The sequence below is a fragment of the Notolepis coatsorum genome (assembly GCF_963971535.1).
Source record: "Notolepis coatsorum genome assembly, chromosome: 6".
Classification (NCBI taxonomy): domain Eukaryota; kingdom Metazoa; phylum Chordata; class Actinopteri; order Aulopiformes; family Paralepididae; genus Notolepis; species Notolepis coatsorum.
The window spans coordinates 74,846,051-74,873,754 of NC_140170.1; the positions used below are offsets into that span (position 1 = coordinate 74,846,051).

The following is a 27,704-nucleotide window of genomic DNA, read 5'->3' on the forward strand; positions in this document are numbered from 1 at the left end:
ATTGGACAATACGAAATTGGGATGGGAGAAAAATTGAAAAATGGGGAGAAAAATTAGATAAAAAAAAAGAGAAACCCAATGGAAAAACATGCACAAAAGATCGCTAACGCTGTCGCGTCCCTGACGAAGACGGACAGGAGCACTTGGATTGGTCCCCGGGGGCGCCCCTATCTGCTCCCGGCTGCCCTTGGGGGGAAGGACGACGAGATGGGTCAAGTGCAGAGACTCAATCGCATCGGCGACCCAACTAACTGCGTGTGTGTGCCGCCCATCGCATGTGTGTGTCTGCCTGCATGCCGAATAAAGACTTCTCCAAAGTCCAGTTATTATTATAAGTGTAGTTCCTCAGTGAACTAAAACATAAACGTTGTTATTTTGCTACCTTTACGGTTAATTGCAAATTCTTTCATGTTAAGCTATAGATAGATTGTGGATGAATACACACAAAGGTACACCATGCCAATGTTCATGCTTTATTTGTTTTAAACAAGATGATTTAGGAATGTGTCGATTGGAAATACATTGCGATTTCAAGAGGGGTGGACTGCGCGGGAAACAGCAATGACGTAACCACTACACCTCCCTATTGAGCAATGCCAACACATTTCTGGTAGGCCTATTATACTTGTGGATGTGTGTAATAATACTGTATTCTACAACATTTTCACCCCCCTCAACAAACTGGTGCACAAAATGTGCACAAATCTTAACATTTGTATAACTACTGCACAGGCTACCTATCACAAGATCACTCTTTTGAGACCTACCTATGATTCCGGTTCTGTCTCCCTCTGAGGGACAAGAATGGTGCACCCTCTCTCGCCGCAGTACAGAGGCGTATGACTGTCCGACGTCTCATGCGGTTCAGAGGAACGTTAGGTGGATCACAGCGAGGGTAGAACTCACAGGATTTACTGCTGCGCTGATTCACCACTTCAAGCTGATGTCTTGGGCCAATTACTGGACCGGCTGGTTGCTTGGCCGAGTTCCTGCTCGCTGTCCCCTGCAAGAAAAAGAGGGGGCATGTTCGGAATACTATCAGAGTAAACTTTGAAAATCTTTCATATGCACATTTGCTTACTATTTACACTCATGTTCATCAAAAAAGATAACTGTTTTCTGGTAGATAATTGGCCATAAAAAGGTTCCCGTAAGTCTTTATCTCTTCTCTTTTCACCACAACTGTGTTTAGGTAATCCCTTCAGTCTATGAGATTACATTAAGATCATTAGAGTAGCAAAAGCCAGCTGGGCACGGGCAGCAGAGATATAGGCAATGTATAGGCCTACTTGCAGTTGCAAGCTGACTTGGTGGCTAATTGTTGTGTAGTATACAAAGGCTGGTGTAAAACGTGACCAAGCAGATGTATGTCAGAGTGTGTGACATACTTTCTTCTTGCTTGGCAGGAAGGGAAAGAGGTCACTGTTTTTTTTTCTTCAAGTGTTGAGAAAATAATCCATTGCCAGTTCCATCAGACATCCCTCACAGAATTACTGAAAGTCCACAGGAGAGTGTGGGAATTAACTCTTTCCTACCCAATTTAAAGAAGAGATAGCCTATGCGTGCAGCCTATCTCTCCCGGTCCACCTTAAGACAGGAGAGAGGCTGCTTGTTGTGGGGAGAACAGGGGGAGGCCCTCACTGGCACATGCCTGGTTCTTTAAGGCAGACTGGGGATATTAGATTTTTGTTAAAGGCACACGCATTCCAAAGGGTCGCATCGATATCAGATCTACTCTAAAATATTTGAAAATATCTTCAAATTACCTGGCTCATTTTAAAATGTGGTCGATTTGACTCTCCAGCTTCCACGTACATTTTTTATACTTAAAACCCTAATCATGTGGAATTGTTTTTCATAATGTCTGTGACTCAGGTGTGTGTTGGGGGGCTTTAGATTTGATTTGGTGTTTGTTTGAGAGTTCTGGCAGAGCGAGAGATGGGTTTTATTTATATAACTAGAATAATTACTTATCTGGATTCTGTTCCACAGAATCCACAGTACACATGACTAATCTCTAATGCTTTTTTCATTGTGTCATAGATGTCCTTCTATAATGGAAAAGGGAAGCCAACAACATTAGTCCAATCTAAGACATGTTAAAATTATCCCATTGGTTTGATGGGCCTAAGTTACATCATCACACCACCACCATCACCATCATCATCAGACACATTTGCTGATAGATAACATCTCCTAAACAATACACCTAGGGCCTGGTTTCGTTGTGCGTGACGTCATCATTCCTAATGAAAAGTGCTTTCAACTTCCAATTCAGTTTTCGATAAGCGAACAGAGCCCATCAGCACAAGAAAGAATGAAACCTATCATAGCCCAAAAATGGAACCTATCATAGCCCAAGAATGGAACCTATCATAGCCCAAGAATGGATGAATGAATGAAAACTTTATTTAACAGATTGCAGAATGGGTACAATACAGTATGGCTCAATACATACAATTGTTAGGGGGATGCAGACCAGAGAAAGACGTTTGTCTTGTTTACATCAGGGTCCCCCATTTTCAATTCATAGTGGAACCTATCATAGCCCAAGAATGGAACCTATCATAGCCCAAGAATGGAACCTATCTCATAGCCCAACTGCCCAAGAATTAAACCTATCATAGCCCAAGAATGGAACCTATCATAGCCCAAGAATGGAATCTATCATAGCCCAATAATGAAACCTATCATAGCCCAAGAATGGAACCTATCATAGCCCAAGTATGGAACCTATCATAGCCCAAGAATGGTGTCTCCACACAGTTGCTGTTCGGTGCGACGAGGCCGTTGCTTGACAGACCAGTCCGGGGATATGCGTTGTTCCACAGGCCCTACTTCCGTCATTTTACCATGTTACTGAATGAATACAGTGTATTATATGTCTTTATTCTGTAGCCAACAGTTGTGGTAAAACTTCTTGCGATTCCTTCGGATCGCCACACCTGGACTTTGCACGAACTGGTAAAACTTTACGGATTTTTTTCGTTCCTTTTTCTTTTTTTAAACCGAAGCACCGCCTGTGGGACAAAATATTGAAATAAGCTACACGTCAGTGACATGATCGCCAGCCTGCTGCTGATAGTAAAACATGTTATATAGCATTTTAATCAACGCGTCGTTTGCAGGAGACACTGTGGCGACTTCGCAGAATGGGGCATGAAGCTAGTGACATGTGGATAGTAGCTGTTTGACGATTTGGCATTTATCGGCTTTTTATTTTTAAACGCCGTGCCTTGGCGGAAAGGAGCGGATTTGGTTTTATTTAAGGTAGCATGAGAGGATGCTCAACCGCTAGCTAAAGCTAGTTAGCTATTTAGCTAACGTTAGCTCCATAGGGGGGGTGCAGTGGAATAATAATGCGTTGTTGTTCGTCATCAGTTATAAGAAATGCAGCCTCTTTAATTACCTATTTCTATCTATCTATTTCTAAAATAATTTTTTTGGTTTGCTAGCTAGTTGTCTAGTCTGTGATAAAGCAGTACCTTGCTATGCTAGGCTAGCTGGCTAGTTATTGTTAAGACAACCAGGAGATACTATTTTGCTCCGCTGTGCCACTGATCTTGTCCATTTATTTTAACAAGCAGACCAGCTAGATTATAGGCCTAGTCGTTTTCCACATACTGTAGGACATTTTGTGCCATTTAATAAATGTGTGAATGTGTACGTTATCAGAAAGTTGTATTGGTGGTGGGCGTAGTACAGTGATAGGCTATGACATTCTAGTGGAACTTTGACTAAATGCACTTTGCCCCTTGACTCCACTGTCAGCCCAACTGACCCCCGCAAGAGATAACGTTGTTTCATCAAATAGTTTTACTTTATATCCTGAATTCAGTGTTTAGGTTGATCACTCCACTGTTGAAACTATGCTGATCCATCCTCACTGATAGGTTACTGCTATCTGTGTGAATATGGCATAGTAACCTTGGGTACTGCCTTACTAAACAAGTAATCATGGCATCCCCATCCTTTTATTTATTTCCTCACCACATAAGGGCTCTAAGCCACTTTTGATGTGATTTTATCCCTGTAAAGAGAGTTGAAATTGTCTTGTGATCCTCTCTAGGTGAACCAAATTACGATGAACGAGCAGGAGAGTGGTGTGGTGTCATTTGACGAGTATGTGCGACAGAAGGCCCGCAGCGTCCCCCAGCATCGGATGAAGGACTTCTTGGAGTCGCTGGCCAAGGGACCGGAGGTGTTGCAGGAGTTCAGTCAGCAGGGAGGGGCAGCCACCACCACCACCACCATGGTGTACCAACAGGGTACCAACTGTGTCTACACAGACAGCACAGAGGTGGCCGGGTCTCTCCTAGAGCTGGCCTGTCCGGTAAGAGCAGCCCACCTTCATCATCATCATACAGGTTTCATACTGTCATGGAACCGGACTCATCAATTATGGCCGTAGACGGATCTTCATGATCAATATAGGTTTAATAGTGAAACGCATAGTAACAATGTAAATGTGGATTAAATGAGCTTTGGCTGAATGTTTAGAACATTTACTCCAGCAAGGCAGCATGGAACCATGATTAATCACTGCTCAAACATTCCTTGCAAGGCAAAGATAAACCACACAAAAAGATTCAACAAATCTGCTTTTTCAAAGGTAATGAATCTGTAAAGACACATAAAACGTACATTTGATGCAGAATTGTCTGTTTTATTGAAATATGCACTTCAGAAGTATAATATTTAGACTAGGTCCTCAAAATGAATGGGAGCCTGACACCTGGGAGGAATGGTGTTGCTGATAGCAGACGACAGGGACAGCAGTGGTCGCTAGTTTACTTGTAGATGCACTTATATGGAGGTCAGACTGTTGAAACATGACATGTTTCACATCCCCAAAGCACACTCGTCCTTGTGTTGCTCCTCTGTTCAGTTCACTGCAGGTGATGGAACAAGCTGCAAAAAACGAATATGGAGAGATGTATCTCTATTCCCGTTTTCAGGGACACTATTGCAAGCATTCTGGTGACAGTGACAGCTGCTTTGCATCATGTACCCTACTCTGCCCCTTCTCACTTCTTCCCTTTGTCCGTTGCTCTGTCCGCTTCATAGTCTAGTTCTCAACCCCTCTGACTGCTCTCTGTCCACTCCTAGTCATAGCCTAGTTCTCAACCCCTCTGACTGCTCTGTCTGCTCCTAGTCAATAGTCATAGTCTAGTTCTAAACCCCTCTGGCTGCTCTGTCCGCTCCTAGTCATCATAGTCTAGTTCTCAACCCCTCTGGCTGCTCTGTTCACTCCTAGTCACAGTCTAGTTCTTGACCCCTCTGGCTGCTCTGTCCGCTCCTAGTCATAGTCTAGTTCTCAACCCCTCTGCTGGCTACCTCCTCTTCTGCTCTGTGCTGCTATGTGTGATGTTGCTACTGTCATGTGTGGTGTTGCTACTGTCATGTGTGCTGCCTGCTACATAGGTTTTGCTACGGGCCTACGGTCATGTTGTGTGCTGTTATCTGTGATGTTGCTACTGTCATGTGTGCTGCTATGTGTGATGTTGCTACTGTCATGTGTGATGTTGCTACTGTCATGTGTGCTGCTATGTGTGATGTTGCTACTGTCATGTGTGATGTTGCTACTGTCATGTCATGTGTGCTGCTATGTGTGATGTTGCTACTGTCGTGTGCTGCTATGTGTGGTGTTGCTACTGTCATGTGTGATGTTGCTACTGTCATGTGTGATGTTGCTACTGTCATGTGTGATGTTGCTACTGTCATGTGTGGTGTTGCTACTGTCATGTTGCTACTGTCATGTGTGATGTTGCTACTGTCATGTGTGATGTTGCTACTGTCATGTTGTGTGCTGCACTGCTGCTATGTGTGATGTTGCTACTGTGTGATGTTGCTACTGTCATGTGTGATGTTGCTACTGTCATGTCATGTGTGCTGCTATGTGTGATGTTGCTACTGTCATGTGTGATGTTGCTACTGTCATGTCATGTGTGATGTTGCTACTGTGTGATGTTGCTACTGTCATGTCATGTGTGCTGCTATGTGTGATGTTGCTACTGTCATGTCATGTGTGCTGCTATGTGTGATGTTGCTACTGTCATGTGTGGTGTTGCTACTGTCATGTGTGATGTTGCTACTGTCATGTCGTGTGTGCTGCTATGTGTGGTGTTGCTACTGTCATGTCATGTGTGCTGCTATGTGTGATGTTGCTACTGTCATGTCATGTGTGCTGCTATGTGTGATGTTGCTACTGTCATGTCATGTGTGCTGCTATGTGTGGTGTTGCTACTGTCATGTGTGGTGTTGCTACTGTCATGTGTGATGTTGCTACTGTCATGTGTGGTGTTGCTACTGTCATGTGTGATGTTGCTACTGTCATGTGTGATGTTGCTACTGTCATGTCATGTGTGCTGCTATGTGTGATGTTGCTACTGTCATGTGTGATGTTGCTACTGTCATGTCATGTGTGATGTTGCTACTGTCATGTGTGATGTTGCTACTGTCATGTGTGGTGTTGCTACTGTCATGTGTGGTGTTGCTACTGTCATGTGTGATGTTGCTACTGTCATGTCATGTGTGCTGCTATGTGTGATGTTGCTACTGTCATGTGTGATGTTGCTACTGTCATGTGTGATGTTGCTACTGCCATGTGTGGTGTTGCTACTGTCATGTGTGATGTTGCTAACTGTCATGTGTGATGTTGCTACTGTCATGTGTGATGTTGCTACTGTCATGTGTGGTGTTGCTACTGCCATTTGTGACGTTGCTACTGCTATGTGTGATGTTGCTACTGTCATGTGTGATGTTGCTAACGGTCATGTGTGATGTTGCTACTGTCATGTGTGATGTCGCTACTGTCATGTGTGATGTCGCTACTGTCATGATGTGTGCTGCTATGTGTGATGTTGCTACTGTCATGTGTGATGTCGCTACTGTCATGTGTGATGTCACTACTGTCATGATGTGTGCTGCTATGTGTGATGTTGCTACTGTCATGTCATGTGTGCTGCTATGTGTGGTGTTGCTACTGTCATGTGTGATGTTGCTACTGTCATGTGTGATGTTGCTATGTGTGATGTTGCTACTGTCATGTGTGATGTTGCTACTGTCATGTGTGATGTTGCTATGTGTGATGTTGCTACTGTCTTGTGTGATGTTGCTACTGTCATGTGTGATGTTGCTATGTGTGATGTTGCTACTGTCATGTGTGATGTTGCTACTGTCATGATGTGTGCTGCTATGTGTGATGTTGCTACTGTCATGTGTGATGTTGCTATGTGTGATGTTGCTACTGTCTTGTGTGATGTTGCTATGTGTGATGTTGCTACTGTCTTGTGTGATGTTGCTACTGTCATGTGTGATGTTGCTACTGTCATGTCATGTGTGCTGCTATGTGTGGTGTTGCTACTGTCTTGTGTGGTGTTGCTACTGTCATGTGTGATGTTGCTACCGTCATGTGTGATGTTGCTACTGTCATGTGTGCTGTCATGTGTGATGTTGCTACTGTCTTGTGTGGTGTTGCTACTGTCATGTGTGATGTTGCTACTGTCATGTGTGATGTTGCTACTGTCATGTGTGATGTTGCTACTGTCATGTGTGATGTTGCTACTGTCTTGTGTGGTGTTGCTACTGTCATGTGTGATGTTGCTAACTGTCATGTGTGATGTTGCTACTGTCATGTGTGATGTTGCTACTGTCATGTGTGATGTTGCTACTGTCATGTGTGATGTTGCTACTGTCATGATGTGTGCTGCTATGTGTGATGTTGCTACTGTCATGTGTGATGTCGCTACTGTCATGATGTGTGCTGCTATGTGTGATGTTGCTACTGTCATGATGTGTGCTGCTATGTGTGATGTTGCTACTGTCATGATGTGTGCTGCTATGTGTGATGTTGCTACTGTCATGTGTGATGTTGCTACTGTCATGTGTGATGTTGCTACTGTCATGTGTGCTGTCATGTGTGATGTTGCTACTGTCTTGTGTGGTGTTGCTACTGTCATGTGTGATGTTGCTACTGTCATGTGTGATGTTGCTACTGTCATGTGTGATGTTGCTACTGTCATGTGTGATGTTGCTACTGTCTTGTGTGGTGTTGCTACTGTCATGTGTGATGTTGCTAACTGTCATGTGTGATGTTGCTACTGTCATGTGTGATGTTGCTACTGTCATGTGTGATGTTGCTACTGTCATGTGTGATGTTGCTACTGTCATGATGTGTGCTGCTATGTGTGATGTTGCTACTGTCATGTGTGATGTCGCTACTGTCATGATGTGTGCTGCTATGTGTGATGTTGCTACTGTCATGATGTGTGCTGCTATGTGTGATGTTGCTACTGTCATGATGTGTGCTGCTATGTGTGATGTTGCTACTGTCATGTGTGATGTTGCTACTGTCATGTGTGATGTTGCTACTGTCATGATGTGTGCTGCTATGTGTGATGTTGCTACTGTCATGTGTGATGTTGCTACTGTCATGATGTGTGCTGCTATGTGTGATGTTGCTGCTGTGTGATGTTGCTACTGTCATGTGTGATGTTGCTACTGTCATGTGTGATGTTGCTACTGTCATGTGTGCTGCTATGTGTGATGTTGCTACTGTCTTGTGTGGTGTTGCTACTGTCATGTGTGTTGTTGCTACTGTCATGTGTGGTGTTGCTACTGTCATGTGTGATGTTGCTACTGTCATGTGTGATGTTGCTACTGTCTTGTGTGGTGTTGCTACTGTCTTGTGTGGTGTTGCTACTGTCTTGTGTGGTGTTGCTACTGTCATGTGTGATGTTGCTACTGTCATGTGTGATGTTGCTACTGTCTTGTGTGGTGTTGCTACTGTCATGTGTGATGTTGCTACTGTCATGTGTGATGTTGCTACTGTCATGTGTGATGTTGCTAACTGTCATGTGTGATGTTGCTACTGTCATGTGTGATGTTGCTACTGTCATGTGTGATGTTGCTACTGTCATGTGTGATGTTGCTACTGTCATGTGTGATGTTGCTACTGTCATGATGTGTGCTGCTATGTGTGATGTTGCTACTGTCATGTGTGATGTCGCTACTGTCATGATGTGTGCTGCTATGTGTGATGTTGCTACTGTCATGATGTGTGCTGCTATGTGTGATGTTGCTACTGTCATGATGTGTGCTGCTATGTGTGATGTTGCTACTGTCATGTGTGATGTTGCTACTGTCATGATGTGTGCTGCTATGTGTGATGTTGCTGCTGTGTGATGGTGCTACTGTCATGTGTGATGTTCAGGGAGCGAAATTAACTTTTTGACTCACCGGCCAGTGGCGGGTAGATGGGAAGAGTCTACCCGCCAAGCATATTTCTTACCTGCCACATTTTTTTTGATTAAAAAAAAATATATATATATTTTATATAAAATTTTTTTTTTTAAATAAAATATATATTATATAATCATACTTGTAGTTGTATTATCTGCGAGACATCGCCACCACGCAATAAGTCAAAATGCTTGCTATCTGCAAACAGCTCCACTGTCTGTGTGTATACTTGAGTAGCCTCCAGCTCCAGCAAGGATTCTCCGGCCCTGCAGCTAGACCCTATATTCAGCTAGACCCTACATTCAGCATGCAAGGATTCTCCGGCGATGCAGCTGGACCTATTTATAACGTTACCGTTCTTTTGTCAAATCACATTCAACATGCCCTAAGCTAGCTAACGAGGGACCGGAGGTATTATGCACTCGAGTAGACTATTGCTGGAGCATTTGTTGATATCAGCAGCTATCAGTAGCTAGCCAGCTAGATACCGTTAGACAATGCCTCGTCATGTATTAAACTAAAAGTGAATAGTTGACTGGGTCATTGTTTAAACAGTAACGTTAGAACTCTTGGAGGTCCGATATAGACTAGAGCAGATGGAACTAGGCAGAATCTGCATATGGCTCGCCGATAACAAACTATCATTACACATGGGCAAAACAGAGTCCATTCTCTTCGGTTCAAATAACAAACTCAGCAAGACCGACGGCTTCTCAGTTACAGTGGGTGACAATATTGTCACAAGGAAAGATGAAATTACCTACCTGGGTTCCATCCTAGAGGCTAATCTCTCCTGTGACAAAATGGCATCCAATGTAATAAAAAAAGTCAACCAACGAACTCGATTCTTGTACCGGATCTCCTCTCTGGTAAACAAGAATACCCTGAAGACTCTGGCAGGAGCACTCATTCAGGGGTACTACGACTATGCTTGCACCTCATGGTACCAAAGCACCTCAAAGGCGCTAAAAACAAAATTACAAACATCTCAAAACAAACTGGTCAGACTACTGCTTGACCTTACTCCTAGAACCCACCTCACCCCTGCCCACTTTGACAACCTAGGATGGCTTAGAGTAGACGACAGAGTACAGCAACTTGCAATGGGCCTGGGCCCTGTTTCTTGTACCTGGATAACTGAGTTAGCCGGATAACTTTAACTGGATAACTGAGTTAGCCGGACTTTCCGGTTCCATGTACGTGGATTTTCCAAATCACCATGACAACAGATCCAAAAGTTTGAGCCTGGTCGAAAGCAGAGTTCAAGTTCAAGTTAGCCGGATCACGCAGAGCCACGCCCCCGCAAAGAAGTGACAGCCCGTTTCCTGAAACTATTCCCACAGTCTACGATCTGCATTATACCATTCTGAATTACGTTTTTGTGCTCCATTCTTCCAGAGGGGGCTTTTGAAATGTAAAATAGACCCAAAATGCTGATACTAAATTCACTTTGTCCTAAATAATGCACGTTATATATACCGTGGCGACGGTGGCGCTCGCTCGTGCGATGTACACATTATGTGGTTATTTTAATTGTAACTGGGATTAAGATGTCTGATGAGATGCGCTGTTTGACGGATTTGAGAAATTGAATGAGCCGTTGACGTCACATTAATGAATGAGGATAAAGAGATAAACTTCATTCAAAACAAAGGATATTCTAAACACGGGTCTCTCGTTCATTAATGTATAAACAATGAATTTATCCCATCTGGCACAGTGGTGCAGCGGTAGTGCTCAAGCCTGCCAACCCAGCGACCGGGGTTCAAAACCCGGTGTTTCCAATATGATTTTTTTGAATATAATATTAATGATTATACGCCAAAGTAGCCTGGTTTTAAGTTAAAATATTATAAATCTACATGCATTGAGGATGTCATTCTTTATATAGCTCTCAACGTGCACCAAATTGAATTATTCCTATATTGCAAAAAGAAGGAGACGACTAGGGTCTCGAACCCCGGTCGTCTGTGTGAAAGTCAAAAGAACAACCCGTTAGACCACATTGGAGATAAGTTAAAGATTGACTATACATCAATCAATGGGTAAGAGAGCCGTATCGTAATTCTGTATAACAGTTAACTAATTATTTTCGCTAGCAAGATCTCATTTGATTATTCAATCCAGCAGGCAAGTTTAAAGAAATATTATCTGATTGATTGAGGTAATGAGGGACTTAAAATTAGCCTATAGATAACGCATTTAACTTGTCGGCGAGGCGATTGAGCCGTATTGCAATCTGTCAATAAAGTCTTAAATCAATTAATCAATCAATGCCGTTAGAGAATCAGGATCTCTGCCATCGATACGTGCTGGCTTTTCACCTAAAGCGGCCGCGCGCATTTAGCCTGAGTCGCAAGTCTGGCTTGAGTTAACGAGACTGAATCCACCTTCGTGGAACAGGAAAATCCCGGCTTCAAACATCGGGTTAACTGAAGCTGGATAATGACATCTTGATCGACTTAGTTGAACCACGTACAAGAAACAGGGCCCTGGTCTACAAGATACACTACACGACCAAGGTACCCATGTACATGTCAAAATACTTCCCAAAGGTCAGTGAATACCACGATCACAACACCAGAGGGAGCTCCACAAATCATGTTAAACCCAGATTCGGCTCAAATAAGGGACTAAACACGTTTCGCAATTATGCCACATCAATGTGGAACGCCCTACCCAAAGCTGTAAAGGAATGTGGATCACTACCCACTTTCAAAACCTCTCTCAAGGGACACCTACGGGAGACTGCAATTCAACACTGGCCCCTGTAAATATCCTAACCCAACCCCCTCCAATGTACAGTCATTTACCTAGTATGGTTTTGTCAATAGTCCAATGTACAATTTTGTTTGTTTGTACAGTGTCTCCCCCCCCCCCCCCCCTCAATGTACAGTGTTACTTGTTTATACAGTGTGCCCCCCCCCCCCCAACCACCTCCAATGTAAATTACCCAGTATGGTTGTCAATATCCCAATGTACCCAACCCCCCCCACCCAACCTCCTCCAATGTACAGTTTCTACGTCAAATGTATATACTCCCTTTTCTTGACTCCTTCTGTATCACAAACAGTACTGTATTTGCAAATCTGGTATGTCATAAATGTATAGATGTAGCAGTACTGACTATCTGTATGTCATGTATGTCATATATGTCCTGATGAATTGAAAATGGGGGACCCTGATGTAAACAAGACGAAAGTCTTTCTCTGGTCTGCATCCCCTTAACAATTGTGTGTATTGAGCTGTACTGTATTGTACCCATTCTGCAATCTGTTAATAAAGTTTTCAATCAATCAATCAATCAAGTAAACAAGCCAAATGATTGGTCATTTGCTTTTTTTCTCATGAAACCAGTCACGTCACTCTACTGTGATTGGACCTAGTGCGATGTGGGACTTGTAGTTTTTTAACGATCTCGCGGCGGAGAAAAAAAAGACGAGCGGCTATAATCTGTACTCGCACAAGAGTATCGTTATGAACTACACGTCTACACGCCACACGGCGGGCAGCCCTCTAAGTGTCATGCGCCAAAGGTAAAAACAGCCCGCCCCTGGCGGTCGGCGGGCTTTAGTTTCGGTCCCTGGTGATGTTGCTACTGCCATGTCATGTGTGCTGCTATGTGTGATGTTGCTACTGTCATGTGTGATGTTGCTACTGTCGTGTGTGATGGTGCTACTGTCATGTGTGCTTCTATGTGATGTTGCTACTGTCATGTGTGCTGACATGTTATCTGTGATGCTGTACTTGTTTATCGTCATTTGCCCTGTTTTGTTATGTACTACTACCGTAGTTTGTCCTGTGATTTGCTTATTCATGTTGTGTGTTGCCTCATACTGTATCTACTCCCTTGTTTACCTGTGTCTTTTAAAACATTTTCTTAATCTTAAATCTTAATGAACTTGCTTGGTAAAATAAAGGTTAATGATGATTATGATGATAACCCAAATAACAAATCTTGTGATCAGACCAGATGATTGTGATGGTTGTAACTTGCTAAAGCCAGACCTGGGACATTTAAAGCAGCTGTCCTACAACAAAATGATTTAACATTTGAACATTAACGCTGACAGGTCTTGGCCATGGAAGTTGCACTATAAATCATGGAATAGTCATGGAATTTGATTAGGTAACATTTATATGAAGTTTGAACCTTGATCATAATTCCCTTCTTTTTTTTTTTGATCCACTTTTTCTCCCGTTTTTCTATTTTTTCTCCCATCCCAATTTCGTATCATCCAATTCAACCCTCCCCTGTCACGAACGCTGTTTCTTGCCTCCCACAAGCCGGCTGCAATGTGGACTAAGTCATACATAGCACAAGTCCCCTCCGGTACTTGAGGTAACAGCAGTCGCATCTTTTCACCTGTGCAGCTCGATCTCTCAGTGGCGAGGAGTAACGCGTGGGAGGCTCACGCTGCCCCCGACACTTCCTGATTCTACTGCGCAGGCGCACCAACCGACCTGTAGGAGTCGCTGTCCACAACGCCCGATCCCCACCCATCAGTTTCCCACCCCCTAATACGGCCAATGTGTATTAGTACGGACGACCAGCTAAACTGAAAGCAATGTGGAGCGCTGGGATCGAACAGGCGATCCCAGCGTCTACGCATTCGTGGCGAGCGCCTTGCCCACTAACGCCACGTAGCCGCCCTCAGATCATAATTCCCTTTTGAGGACATTTGTTTTGATTGTCTTCGTTCTGGTTCTAAATTACTCACTGTAATTCCATGTATTATATCTTTGATAGGTACAGGTGACCTCTACAGAGACCTCACCTCAGCTGGCTGTGCACCAAGGGTCTGAGCAGCAAATAGTGCAGGTGAGCTTCCCTTCATTGGGTTCTTTCTAGTGTAAAAATCAGGGTTCGCACAAGGTCATTGAAGTGCTTAAAGTCGAGGCCTGGAATTCCTTAAACAGCCCATTTTTAACAAGGTGCTTTTTCGGGGCCAACCACGTGTATATACGTGTTAAACTCGTTTTTGCTTTTATTCCATTTTAATATCCTACTCAATGTCACAGAGCTGTATTTTGGCTGGAAAAGGCATATTGGTACTCCGAAAGTGCAGTGCTGGCCAGATCCTGGTATTGGCACTGTCTCGAGAATGCAGTTTCCCCTGTTGCAGACCGGGTGTCACTTATTTTTTCGCTCCGGGTGGACTCCGGGTTAGCCTGAAGCTATGGCTTCACCAGATCGCCTGGAATACTTTTTGCGCAGCCGAATTCAGTATGCAGTAAAGGAATATAGCATCAGCCAATGGACATATCGATCTACCAGATGGCGATCAAATAACTGGGAAATTCTTTTTGGAATCCAACCGGCCAAAGGTAAGAGCGATTTGACGTCAATTTCAGCCTGATCGGGCCTTGTTCTCATAGCCATCCACCCGGTCAGCGTATCTTGTTGCAATAACGAATGCCGTTATTGGTAATCAATAATCAGAAACGACTTCCTCCGCCCCCCCCCCCCCCCCCTTTCATGCATTCATGGTGGAACATGATACCGATCATATCAGATGTTTAACTCTAGTCGATTTAACGCTATTAGCTTAGCGCCCTATAACTAGCGTTGCAGGAATTATACCAGACCATTCCGATATAACGTTCATATTCACGACGCTATAAAACGGGAACGTATTGATGAAAAAATAATTTCTTTATGGCATATTGAAGGGAAGGTTTATACTGTCAATTGACAATGGACACATAGCAATAATATAGATTTAGCTCTACAAACAACCTCACGCACAGTGAAACGTTGTAATGAAAAGCTGGCCTCCTAGAGTGGGCCCGTTTAATCCCAATGGCCCCGAATGTGTTAAAAAGTCCTTGGAATTCAAAGCAACCATTTGCATTGAACGTTTTGTTCATCCATGATAAAACATTTCTGAAAGTGTATATTTAAATTTTTACCAATGTTTTTAAGATTTACCGAAAATAAGAATTATCGGGAAAATGCTAATTATATCTCTTTTATCGTAAAACTGTGAGGAAATGACTAAATCCAGATTTAAAGAGGCGATTTCCCCTATCCATAGATGTATGATTTGGCCATAATAAGGTCAAGTTCAAGGTCAAATATGAATTTATAATTAAAATGGATTCTAATTTATTACTGTATCTACAAATCCTGTTTAATCATCTTCCCTTTATTAATTTGCTTAGATTTCCTGTACACTTGATCTCAAGAAGGTGCTGAATGAGCTCAGTGAGCGTAATCAAAAGAACCTCAATGTTTTCATGGTGTTATTCACCGGCAAAGATGCAAAATAAATTCATAATTTATATTCTCCTTTATTTCATCACAATTTACTCAAGCCTAGTAACAGACACAATATTTCTGACACTGGAAGTTAGGGCTGAGCCCAACCTTCGTTCGTTACGTTGGCATTCGAATTCTAAATCAACATTTGAATTTTTTATTTTATTTTCTTTATTTTTTTCTATTAATTCTGTTTAAACCAATGGGTTTTTTCTTCACAGTTGCAGATAAAGATTAGGCTACACTAATATTATAGTATTAAAATAAACTGATGAGTTATATTCATTAAAGAAAGTTGATTTAATTGATTTAGTTGGGCTGGGGCTTCTCCCTGGGCTGGGTCTGGGGCTGGAAAGTTGATTTAATAATAAAAAAAAAAAAACTCATAAAATCAGATTAATCACTTTATTCTAATTGAGGATTTAGTTTGAGGATAGTAAAAAAATATATATATATATATTTAAAAAAATAATAATTAAATTAAAAACTAAGGTTAGAACGTTCGTTCGAAAAACCCTGACGAAGTTCGAATCCCAAAAACGGGGTTCGGGGACAGCCTTACTGGAAGTGGGAATACATAGATGTTCCTAGATAAGAACATGCAAATTGACCTTGTAGAAGTGGAGCAATCTTCCATTTACTTGGGCATGTACCTTTAGGCGGAATTTCTGAAAATAGGGCTACAGCTTAACAGGTAAACCATACATATTTGATCAGATTTGTTTTCCTATAAAAAAAACAGCATTTAAAAGTGAATTGTATCCTTTTAAATGCCCTTTTAAAATGAAAAATAGTGATTGGGAAAGTACTTGAATTTCATTTTGCAATGTCTGTGGGAACCCTGAAAAATACTATCCTTCATCATCGTGGAGGAATTTTTTTTTGAAATAAAATAAAAATGTAATGGAAATGATTGCATGAAAGAGTAATTCACAAAGCATATTGGCTCGTAACATATTGGTAATAATAAGTATGATTGATGGCCTGGACTCTTTCTGCCTCTGTGCTACCAGGGCCAGGTGCTGCAGGTGGCCTCTCCCTCCCAACAGGACCTCCAGGCCATCCAGGGAGCACAGCAGCTTGTTCAGCAGGGAGAGCTGGTCGAGGAGCAGCACCAGGTCCTCTATTACCACTGACTCATCTGAAGCACCCAGTCAAAAGCATTGCTGTCTATTAGAGCTATAGGACCGTCTCGATTTCCATCGTTTGGCCTTCGAAGTTTCAGTAGTGATTGTCAGCAGATAATACAAGCTTCATTTTCACCCCCCCCCCCTGCGCAAAGTTTCAATACAGTGGGTAAATGAGAGCTATGGGGCGGATGGAGTTTTCTGAAAGTTCTCATGACTAAATGTCCTTGTCTGAGATTAACAGATTTTCTCAAATTAATATTGAATTATTATTTCCAGGCTAACGGGTAAAAACGAAGCATATACGAATAGTAATTGGTTACCATGGCAGCAATTGAAGCTTCGGAGCATTCGGGTCAGCCCTAGTTAGAGCCATCTTAAAGATGCTTGTTGTCTCAGGCTATATACAATTATACAGTATATAAAAAAAATAATAATAATAAAAAACAAGGTGGCTGGTAGATTTAAAATAACGGCCGGCCAGCCAGATTATTTACCAGCCAAAAACGATAAATCACCACGTGTTTTCAATGTATATCATAAACAACACAAGGAATTATTAGCATAATTTTGCGTGGACTGTAGGTTCAACGTTAATAGTTTAAAATGCAGGTAATTTGAAATCTCGCTCGGACGTGCACTTGGGTCCGGGCATTGCCTGGAGTTACCTTTCGGACATGTAGCACACGGCATGCAATTCTCTGTGTCAGACGTGTTCGGACATATGGAAATACTTTTTACAGAGTGGAGGTAATGAAATTATTATTCATGCCATGGTCTTTTAACCCTTTCAAAGGGGTTAAAGGGTTAACCGGCTGTTGTGTGGCAGTGAAAGGGTTAACCTTCTGTGTATTGTCACAGTGAAAGGGTTAACCGTTTTGGTAGTGCGGCAGTGAAAGGGTTAAGATGCGTTCTAAAAATTGATTTCCCTAATTCAGAAAGTTGGCTCCTAATCCTTTTACATGCCAGAGTGGCTGAGTAGCCTGTAATTTACCGGCCAAAGAGGAAATCTACACGCCATTGGCGCTGGCGGGTGTTAATTTTGTTCCCTGTTTACATTGGTCCACAAAAGGGGGAAGATCTAAAGAAGAATGACCCACTCTGTCTCATTAGTATGTAATATAATATATAAAGATATTCCTTTATTGATTCCCTTGGGGAAATTCAGGCAGCATGGGTATGGGCAGGGTAATAGTAGAAAGTAGAAATACATAAATATAGGCAATACAATTTTATCTGAATATAAAAATAAAAAGTGTAAACTATATAATTAACTTTGAATATATAAATATGAGAAAGATAAATGGTGTACACAAAGGTGCAGATGATTGTCTTTCCCTTCCGGTTATATTATACTTTACAATAAATATAGGCAATAAAATAAAAAATTAAGACATTCCTAATAGTTCTCGAGTTCTGCAGCCGTTAGTTCTACAGCTGCTGGCAGCTGTCCATGCCCAGTTTTGCCCACGCTTGTGGAGCCTGATGGCCGCCGGCACGAAGGACTGGCAGAGGCGGTTAGTGGAGTATCAGTCTGTGGCTGAATGTGCTCCTCATCTTGGCTAGCTCCTCGTAGACTGTATGCTTTTATAAAAAAGCTTTTTATTCTAGAATGGAAAAGGTTAATGACTGTATGTTGTATTTTACAGATACAGGCTCAGTTGGTAGCAACGGTAGGTGGGGGATACCAGATCCAGTTGCCGGGTGGTCAACAGATCCATCTGACACATAGCCAACAGCTTCAGCTACAAGGAGGGCAACCCATTCAGCTGCAAGGAGGGCAACAGATTCAGCTACAAGGAGGGCAACATCTTCAGCTACCAGGAGGGCAACATCTTCAGCTACCAGGAGGGCAACAGATTCAGCTACAAGGAGGGCAACAGATTCAGCTACCAGGAGGGCAACAGATTCAGCTACAAGGAGGGCAACATATACAGCTACCAGGGGGGCAACATATTCAGCTACAAGGAGGGCAACATATACAGCTACCAGGAGGGCAACAGATTCAGCTACAAGGAGGGCAACATATACAGCTACCAGGAGGGCAACAGATTCAGCTACAAGGAGGGCAACATATACAGCTACCAGGAGGGCAACAAATTCAGCTACAAGGAGGGCAGCATATACAGCTACAAGGAGGGCAACAGATACAACTACAAGGAGGGCAACATATCCAGCTGCCAGGCGGTCAGCATATCCAGCTACAAGGTGGCCAGCAGATTGAACTCCAACAACAAATCCAGCTCCCGGGCGGACAGCAGATCCAGATCCAGACCATAGAAGCCATGTCTCCCTCTCCCAGAGAGACGGAGAGGAGGTCCAGCACTGTCCCCACCGTCCTCCAACCTGCCAAGAAGCGCAAGGTCGACGTCCCCCTGTCCGTGTCCTACGCCGTCCCCCAGGCCCAGCAGCTGAGCTACGTGTCCCTACGGCCGGACCTGCTCACGGTGGACAGCGCCCAGCTGTACAGCGCCACGGGCACCCTCACCGGTCCCACGGGAGAGACCTGGACCATCCCCGTGTACTCCACCCCCCAGCAGCAGGGCGTCACTCACATCGCGTTACCCCAGGAGGCCTACGGCACGGTGCAGGTCGCCGCGCATGGCAAGGACAAGATGGCGTCCGGCTCCCCGCTGAGCGGCCACGCGAGGTCCGCAGCGTCACACGAGGAGGTGGTGCAGGCGCTGTTCCCGGCGCAGTTCATGAACGGAAACATCCACATCCCTGTGGCCGTGCAGACGGTGGGTGGGGCCTATAACACGGCCCAGTCTGTCCACATTTGGGACCCGCATCAACAGCACAGCCAGGAAGAGGAGGGGCAAGAGCAGCAGCTCCACCTGCAGGTATGAACAGAAACTACACACTGTCTGCTTAGCTGTGTTATAGACCCAGAATTGGTGTGTTAATGATGTTATAATGTACACTGCAGAATGCTTCCATACAGATGTACTACATGATGCAATTAACATCCTATTATGCTCTGTGGTAAGGCTGGGCGGTATACAGTCTTTTTAAGGTATATCAATATATTTTCAAATGATATATAGGATCACACATTACTGTTTATATCGATATAAATGGACTGCATTTATATAGAGCTTTTATCCAAACTTCACATTTACCCACACATTCATTCACACACACCGAGGGCGAAGGCAACCATGCAAGGAGCCAACCTGCTCATCGGGAGCAGTTAGGGGTTAAGTGTCTCGTTCAAGGACACTTGGACACGCTGCCGGGAGGAGCGGGAATAGAACTGGGAAGCTTCAGATAACCAGACGAGCGCTCTACCTCCTGAGCCCTGATATATAGTTTCATTGCGTTGAAATACAGAACCCGATTCCCCTGTAAAGCTGTGCCCGTGCCAGAGTTGCCGATGACTGTCTCAATTAAGATCTACGCTGATTCAGGATCATCATGAACCGTCCGCTACAGGGTGTCCGTTCAGAACTGTCCCGTAGATGTCACTTTAATACTTGGTTGAGGGACGGAACCACAGACCAACACAATCAACTCAAATGCTGTTTATTTATTAGATGACGGTGGTTCTGCAAAGGGAATGAATACAGAACATAAGATATCCAAATATAATCTGAAATTAGTATACAAACTAATTGGCAAATATATATATATATATATATATATACAATCGAACAAAATGTTCGGAAATTTGTGTTTGGTCGATTATTTCTCTGTTGTAACAATGCTTCTTGGCAATACATTTTATACCATTGGAAAGCCTGTTTATTTCTCTTTGGTGCCCCATTTATAAGGAACATGCATTTGTGCGATCAGCAGCACAGCTGAGTATGTGGGTTGTGCCCATGAAAAATGTGCCAAATCTTATTCAAACTGCTTATTCTGCTGTTGCTATTGACTCTGTATTTATATATATTCTGGCTGTGGGGGTGCTCATTTGCACTCTGATTGGAGAGAGACTGAGAGGGAGAGAGACGTGTGAGAGGGAAAGAGAGAGAGCATGTCCAGTGATTAGGGATGGGTAGCGAATTCGGTACTTTTGAGGTACCGAACCGAAACACGTCGGTACTACCGAGTATCGAATCAAGTGAGAAACAGAAAAAAAAATTATTTTCTTTTTTTTACCCTTTTTTTTTATTTTTTTACTTTTTTATTTTCATGTCAACGTTCACACGCACAATATATGCTTACCTAGGATTTGACTTGATTCAACAACAAAGCAGTCGGAGCAATGACAAGCCGAAAACTGTCGAAATTGTAGTTATTTGAAGTTTGGATTTTTTTTTTACGACTGAGGTAGGTAAATTAAATTTCTTGAGACTAAAGTACAGAAAAAAGGTACCGTTGGGTACCGGTATCGATTCACAGGTACCGGTACCGGTATCGGTTCAAATGTGAAAGGTACCCATCCCTACCAGTGATACAGATGGCCTTGCACAAGCGTTATTATTTCTATTGGTCCAACGGTCTAGCTAACTTAGGACTAGCCCAAACTATGATTAGTTTATATACTACTATATATAGTATTATATACTATTATATTTCAACTTTGCTATTTCGTAAGGCATAAAAAAATTATTGTTTGGTTCCTGTTGGTTGTCAGTTAAGGTAGGTAGGGAATTTATTTTATTTAATTTTTTCCCACGGCAACTATGGATAGGGAATTTCTTTATTTAATTCAAATGTTCACGACAACATGGATGCATGTACTCTGCCAGCATGTTTAATATCCATAATACTAAAGGTTTGACTAAGATTTTTATGAAACTATTGCAAAAAAATAAAAATAAATAATAAATGTAACTCATAAAATAAATTGGGTCGCACCTAAATCGGCAGGGTCGGTCGGCAACCGGAACCAAACCATTTTTTCTTTTAGGCCTAAGGCATTAATTATACTCTCTCTGTTTTACCGATGCAGGGTCAAGTAGAGTCCCACTCTGAGGCTCCCGCAGAGATTCTCTTCCCCGTCTCTCTGAAGCCGGAGGAGGGCTTCGAAGTCTGGCGCCTCTGGGTCCAGCGGAAAAACGCAGAGCTGGTCAAGGAGGAACAGACCAAGCTGGCACCTATTGGACGTGAGTCAAACGGCACACAGTCACAATACACAGCTGTGTTAATCACTGGTTAGTTAGTTGTGGCAGTGGCAAGCTGGGATGGACCATATACACAGTCGGAGCAGTGGAAGGAACTGTGTGAGATGAGACATAGTTATTGTATCAGTTGGGAGGGGGGGGGGGGATCTGTGTGTGTGTGGGGGGGAGGGGGGGTGGGTTGGTGGGTTGGTGGGTCTGTCCTTTCCATATCTCCAGAACCGTTCACCCGATCGGCTTCACACTCTGTGGGTGTATTGCTGAGGACCCAGGGGAGTGCAGTGTTGAATATGGTGGCACCGAACGGGCACCATATTAGGGTGGGACGATGCATCGATCCATATCGATCTATTATCAATAATCAAATAGGATCGATGCAACGTAAAAAGATCGATTCATATTGCGATACTCTTATTTTGAAAATCCTGTGAGTCATATCCGCCGGCGCCCAGTCTTGTGAAACGCTGTGTAGCTCTGTACAGCAGTGTGTGTGTGTGTGTGTGTTACTGAGGATGGACAGATAATGTTGATATTTAAACATGAATACATAATAAATGTATTCATGATCATCATGCAACATAAAACAATTGCAGGAAGTTTGGGAGAGGAAGGGGTTTTAGCTTGCGTGTTGTGAGTTCCAAAACATTTTACTTAAAGTTTAAAGCTCAATATATAAAAAGTTAACAGGAGGTCTATTTGTATTAAAACAATAGATTGTTTTTCATTTAAATGTCTGGAAGAGCTCAAAAATAAAAACATCAATTGATATTTCCGTAGCCTTTTTTGTTGTTGATCTAAATGTGACTGATTGTGTTAAATGGGCACATAATATCGCCTCATATCGATCGCAGGCACCTGAATCGTATCCGTGGCAGACTTTGTGATATCGGCAAATATCGTATCGTGGTCCAAAGAATCGATATCGTATCATATCGTGATGAAACTGGTGATTCCCACCCTATATTGATGTATTTGTGGCCCAGGTCTGTATGTATGACTATTAGCGGACTGATGGAGGACAGAACTACCTTCTGTGTCTTTTACTCTGCTCAGCTTTCTCTCTGGTCTAGATGAGAGAAATTAGGAACAAGTAGGCCTTTCTCCATTTAACAAAGAAATGGACTTAATCTCACTCGATCTCTCCCTCTCTCTCCCTCCCTCCAGGACGTCAGCCACTGCGTTTCCAGGCTGACCTGGTGTCCAGCGCTGTAGCAGAACTGAACCTGGGTCTGTCCCTGATGACGCAGGAAGCTCGAGGACTGGAGGAGGAACACTATGCTCCTGACGTCCTGTATTACGTCTTCCTGTGTATCCAGAAGGTCTGCATGCTCACACTTCAAACCACCTGCTTTGACTCCACTTACAGGTCCCTGCTTGGAATGAGATGACAACGGTTGCTATGTATCCCACAGTTCTTTGTATTTATCAAGGAAACTATAAAAGATGGAAGGGTTATTATTACGTCACTGTGTAGCGCGTGAACGCACATTGGTGCCAAGTGTGGAAACGTTCAGTTCTGCCGACATTGAGTTGAATGGGACCAGCCATGTCCTACCACGTCCCACCACAGTTAGGGCAGCCGGAACCCGACCAATCTTTTCGCAAACCCACTTTTTCTTTTTTAAACACTAACCTTTTTACTGTCTTATACTATCATGCACTCTTCCTACTATACTAGTATGTCTTTACTACTATGCACTCAACACTGCAGCACCCAAGTTTCAGCACTGTTTGATGAACATTGTTACTCAGGTGTAAGAGTTGTACCCTTCCTGCTGACTCTTGACCATATGTAATTTAAACAGGTTATTGCCTCGGATGTCAGAATCAGTGGTAATTGGTTGCATTGTTATTTTTTCTCAGATAGCTGGTATATTTATTTATTGTTTTATTGTGGATCCCCATTAGTCTACACCAGGGGTTCTCAAACTTTTTTATACCACAACCCCATTGTATTTAGGAATTCTTTTGGCGATCCCACACTTAATTTATTGCCTAATTTCAGTGTGGAAATAAGGAATCTCAAAATAAAATCACACTTTGTTGAACTTGATCATGCATATTTATTAGAAAATGAAATTACAGCACTATGTTATCAATGAAATTAATGAATATTATCAACGGAATTGTTTCTGTATACACATTTATAAAACTAGGCATATTTAGCCCAAATATGTTGCCAGAACATAAAAAAAGAAAAAATGCGTTCACATGCACTTTTCAAGAATTAAAAAAAAAACTAGACTTAACACATCCACCGCCGGAAACGCTTTAAAGTGTTATTGCCCGCCATGCTTTGACCGCCAGACCTCGCTGTACAGCGTTATTGAGATCAATATTTCATTTTTCGCCATGGCATTCATAATTCATATATACACCCGCGACGCTCCAGCTGGACCCTAAAGGTGAAGGCAACGACGGCTCAATACCGCCGCCTGGTGGATGGTCGGGCGAGTTACACTGGCAAACAGGATATGGGGGCTGTGGTCGATTAAATTCATCCGGCCGTCAGATATTGTTGCATGACTCCCGACAGACACAATGTACATAATGAATCGCTTTATAAACGTAATAATCAATATGATTTCGGCGTTTATTGCGACATACAAACCGGAAATGGACCTAGGCGATCGACATCCTATACTTGGGATCTTTCACCGCCAGTCTCTTTGACGCACGGTAAGAGGACACTAACGTTATTTTCAGCCCAATTGTACATTTCTTTATTTACAAACCATCTGATCAATAAATCAACCCATACTACATAAAGCAGTTAGTGACAATCAAGGAATTATAAACGACCCCCCCCCCCCTTTCCTCCACGCATGATGAAGCATAACTATACGGATCATATACATTTGAATTTTTTAATATAGCGTGTCTAGGGAAGAAACGGCAATCGATAATCTATATATGCGTTTAGGCCTATAACTCACGTTCTAGGAATTACTGCAGAAAACGATAAAAACATACTTATATTCTAGACGGTATTTTTGTATGAATGAAAAAGTAAAACGTTCCCACATCCTGAACGATAGATAATCGATGTTGAATGGGCCATAGTAATGTCAATATAGCAATACAATTTAAAAAGTTATAGCCCTGCAAAGAAGGTGAGCCACTCCATAGACTTATAGCGCTGGCAGAGAGGGTACAATGATGGGTACAATGCCCGGCGGGCAAAGTGTTAATGGGAAGGGTGTGCTGTACATTTGAACAGTTCCATGATACGTGGCTGCGTTGTGCTGAGAAAGAGGCGCAGATCCGCTTCTACTCTGAGGCGATATCTGTATTTATTTTTTTATGTCAGTGGTGAAAATCCGGCCTCACAGATGTATGTTGATGCGAAGGGGACAAGCTTTCTCTGCGCAGCATTACACAACACTGGGTACTCGTTGCGAGGTCCTGTCCAGTGAACTTGACTTTCTCGTCACACGAAAGATCAATTTGCGCCTCCTCCTCAGACAGTGGGAGGCATGTTGTGTCATGCGTAATGAACGTATCTAGGATCCAGTTGTCCAAATTGTCCGTGCTCTCCGTGTAATAGTTCAGAAATTGTTCAATGAGCCATTCTATGTGGCTACAGATGATGGGCTTCAAATAATTTTTTGCAACATTCTGTTCCTCCAAAAAGCCATCAAGCGGAGTAAATACCCCAAAATCTCAGCTGATTATCCTGCAGTGCCACAAATGTCCAGCTCTCCATTTGAGCTGCAAGTCCAAACTGGCCTATCTCCGGACCTTGTAGTCCCAGATTCAACGCATTGAGGCGGTCAAAGATCTCAGCCATTCATTATCGGCACATTTCTCTGCCAATGGGTTGTTTTTGTCTGCAAGGAAAATTCGCGCTTCTTCTCTCTCTGCGCTTCTGACAACAAACCTATCCATTGCGAGTGTCAAGGTTACACACAAAAGACAAGACGTGGTCTCCGCAATTATATATATTCGCAGGATGTAGTGAGATGTGTATTGGAATACTGTGTCGGCCTCCGTTGATGAAGGGGCGAGACATGGCAAATACAAACAGCTTCCAGGTGGAAAATTCAATCCGAGTTGGGCTCGTCGGTTTTTCTCTTGGTTTCTTTTCCTTTTTCTTTGCCAATGCACTGTCAACTACCCACTTTGTGTCGCAACCTGTAATTTGTGAACCGCTGGTCTACACCAAGGTTAGATTACTCTTCCTGGGGTCCAAACTATTTTGATTCTGACGTGATGACCCTTCCTTCTTTTATAGTTTCCTTGACATTTATGAGGATGTATTCCTGTACATGGGACCGGCACTGCTGCTGGAATTAATGGATCAATGGGAGTCAATGGAACCTGACACAGAAAATCTGACATCAAAATGTAAAATGTCAACATCCATAATGGATCAGCTAGTAGAAAAAGTAATGAAACTATTGTTCAGTTAATAGAGCCTTTTTCATCAGCGTCCTATTATAGGTAAAACTCTGCTTCAGCGTCCAAAATGTGTGTGCATTTAAAAAATGTAAATCATGAAATGAAAGGTGCTGTAAGTGGTATTCCTTTGTGTGAAAATTAGTGATCTACATGTTAAAAATAATAGCTCTACATTCCAACAGCCATCACTGATATATAGTGTTTGGTCAGTAACATGGGTCTCCCAGTCCCTCCACTCTGCAGTAAACGGAGAATAAATTTTCTGGTATCCCTTCCCACTTTATCCAATCAGGAGAGAGAACTCCACACTGAAGAAAATGGTTTGACAAAAAATATGTGCTTTAAACAAGTAAAATAATCTGTCTGTGCAGTAAGCAAATCTGGCTTGGCAAGATTTCATGAAATAAGTAAAAAGGGTTTTCTCTCCTGATTGGATAAAGTGGGAATGGGATGTATTCTGTTTACTGCAGAGTGGAGGGACTGGGAGACCCATATTACTGACCAGACAATCATATCAGTGATGGCTGTTGGAATGTAGAGCTATTTAACACATATTTGAACAAAGAAATACTACTTACAGCCCCTTTAACTCATAGATTGGGCACGGAATTTAGTGTCGTCTCCATGGTTCCCATTATCTGCTGCAGTGAGCATTAGAGCTGCGTCAGGATCTTCTGTGTTTTAATTCTGCATACCTGATTAGACTATTATTGCACTCTGCTGTCTTTCAGCAAGACAAACCTCCAGGAACGTTCAACGGTTCTGGATGAAAACACTCGACTAGGCAAAAGCAACCGAACACGCGGACGTCTCATGGTCTCATCCAGACCATCCCTGGAAACGTCTGGAGCCAAAACACCATAATTGTTTATACAAACAGTAAAAGTTCAAAAACATCCACATCCTCCATAACAACTTAATTGATCAACTGCTATAATAATAATAATAATAATAATAATAATAATAATAATAATAATAATAATAATAATAATAATAATAATAATAATAATAATAATAATAATAAGCTTTATTTGTATAGCACCTTTCATACAAGAATTGCAGCTCAAAGTGCTTCACAGCAGCAGAAAAGACAGCCACATAAAGTGCAGACATATAAAGATCACATCGTTTTTCACATTAGGCTCCAACATCCCAAAGGCCACCTTGTTTATGGTTTGATTCTATGGCAGTTTTAAAATAGACAATAATAAAAAGAGTAAAATAGAATAGACAGTAAAATTATGCAATAGTGCAGTGCAATAAAATAGTTAGTAAAATAGAATAGCCCTCATTTACAGTACAATAATCACAGTGTTGATGTAATTAGTCTAGGTGGCATAACAGAGCAGCGTATGGTTCTAAACAGAATAAAATAATGCTGAATTACTGTTTAACAGTTTAAAACCGCCTTTAAACGGTTTGCTATCACAAACTGCCAATGTTAATCTCTCCTAGCGGATAATCAGTTTGTATTATAATGTTTCCTCTATTATGATGCTGTCTTGTCCTCCTTCCTTTCTACTTCTAGGTATATCCTAGCGCTCCCTCCTTGCACCAACAACACACTACCTCGAGTGATGCTTAAATCTTAACCTGTGTTTT

At 42.5% G+C, this 27,704-nt stretch overlaps 1 protein-coding gene across 2 annotated transcripts in view; it reads left to right on the forward strand.

Moving 5' to 3' along the window:
- Nucleotides 1-2,837: 2,837 nt before the first annotated feature.
- Nucleotides 2,838-27,704, forward strand: part of LOC311230314 (transcriptional regulator QRICH1-like) — a 46,578-nt gene continuing 21,711 nt past the window's right edge. The window contains exons 1-7 of one of the 2 annotated variants that reach the window (XM_084316555.1): nucleotides 2,838-2,964; nucleotides 4,070-4,333; nucleotides 13,994-14,065; nucleotides 16,519-16,623; nucleotides 18,282-19,475; nucleotides 21,533-21,686; nucleotides 22,866-23,020. In XM_084316555.1, the coding sequence (XP_084172681.1) occupies nucleotides 4,085-4,333; nucleotides 13,994-14,065; nucleotides 16,519-16,623; nucleotides 18,282-19,475; nucleotides 21,533-21,686; nucleotides 22,866-23,020 (1,929 nt within the window). In that variant the 5' untranslated portion in view covers nucleotides 2,838-2,964; nucleotides 4,070-4,084. Of the gene's footprint in view, nucleotides 2,965-3,083; nucleotides 3,271-4,069; nucleotides 4,334-13,993; nucleotides 14,066-16,518; nucleotides 16,624-18,281; nucleotides 19,476-21,532; nucleotides 21,687-22,865; nucleotides 23,021-27,704 lie in introns of those variants that run through there. The other variant, XM_084316554.1, reaches the window with a different exon arrangement.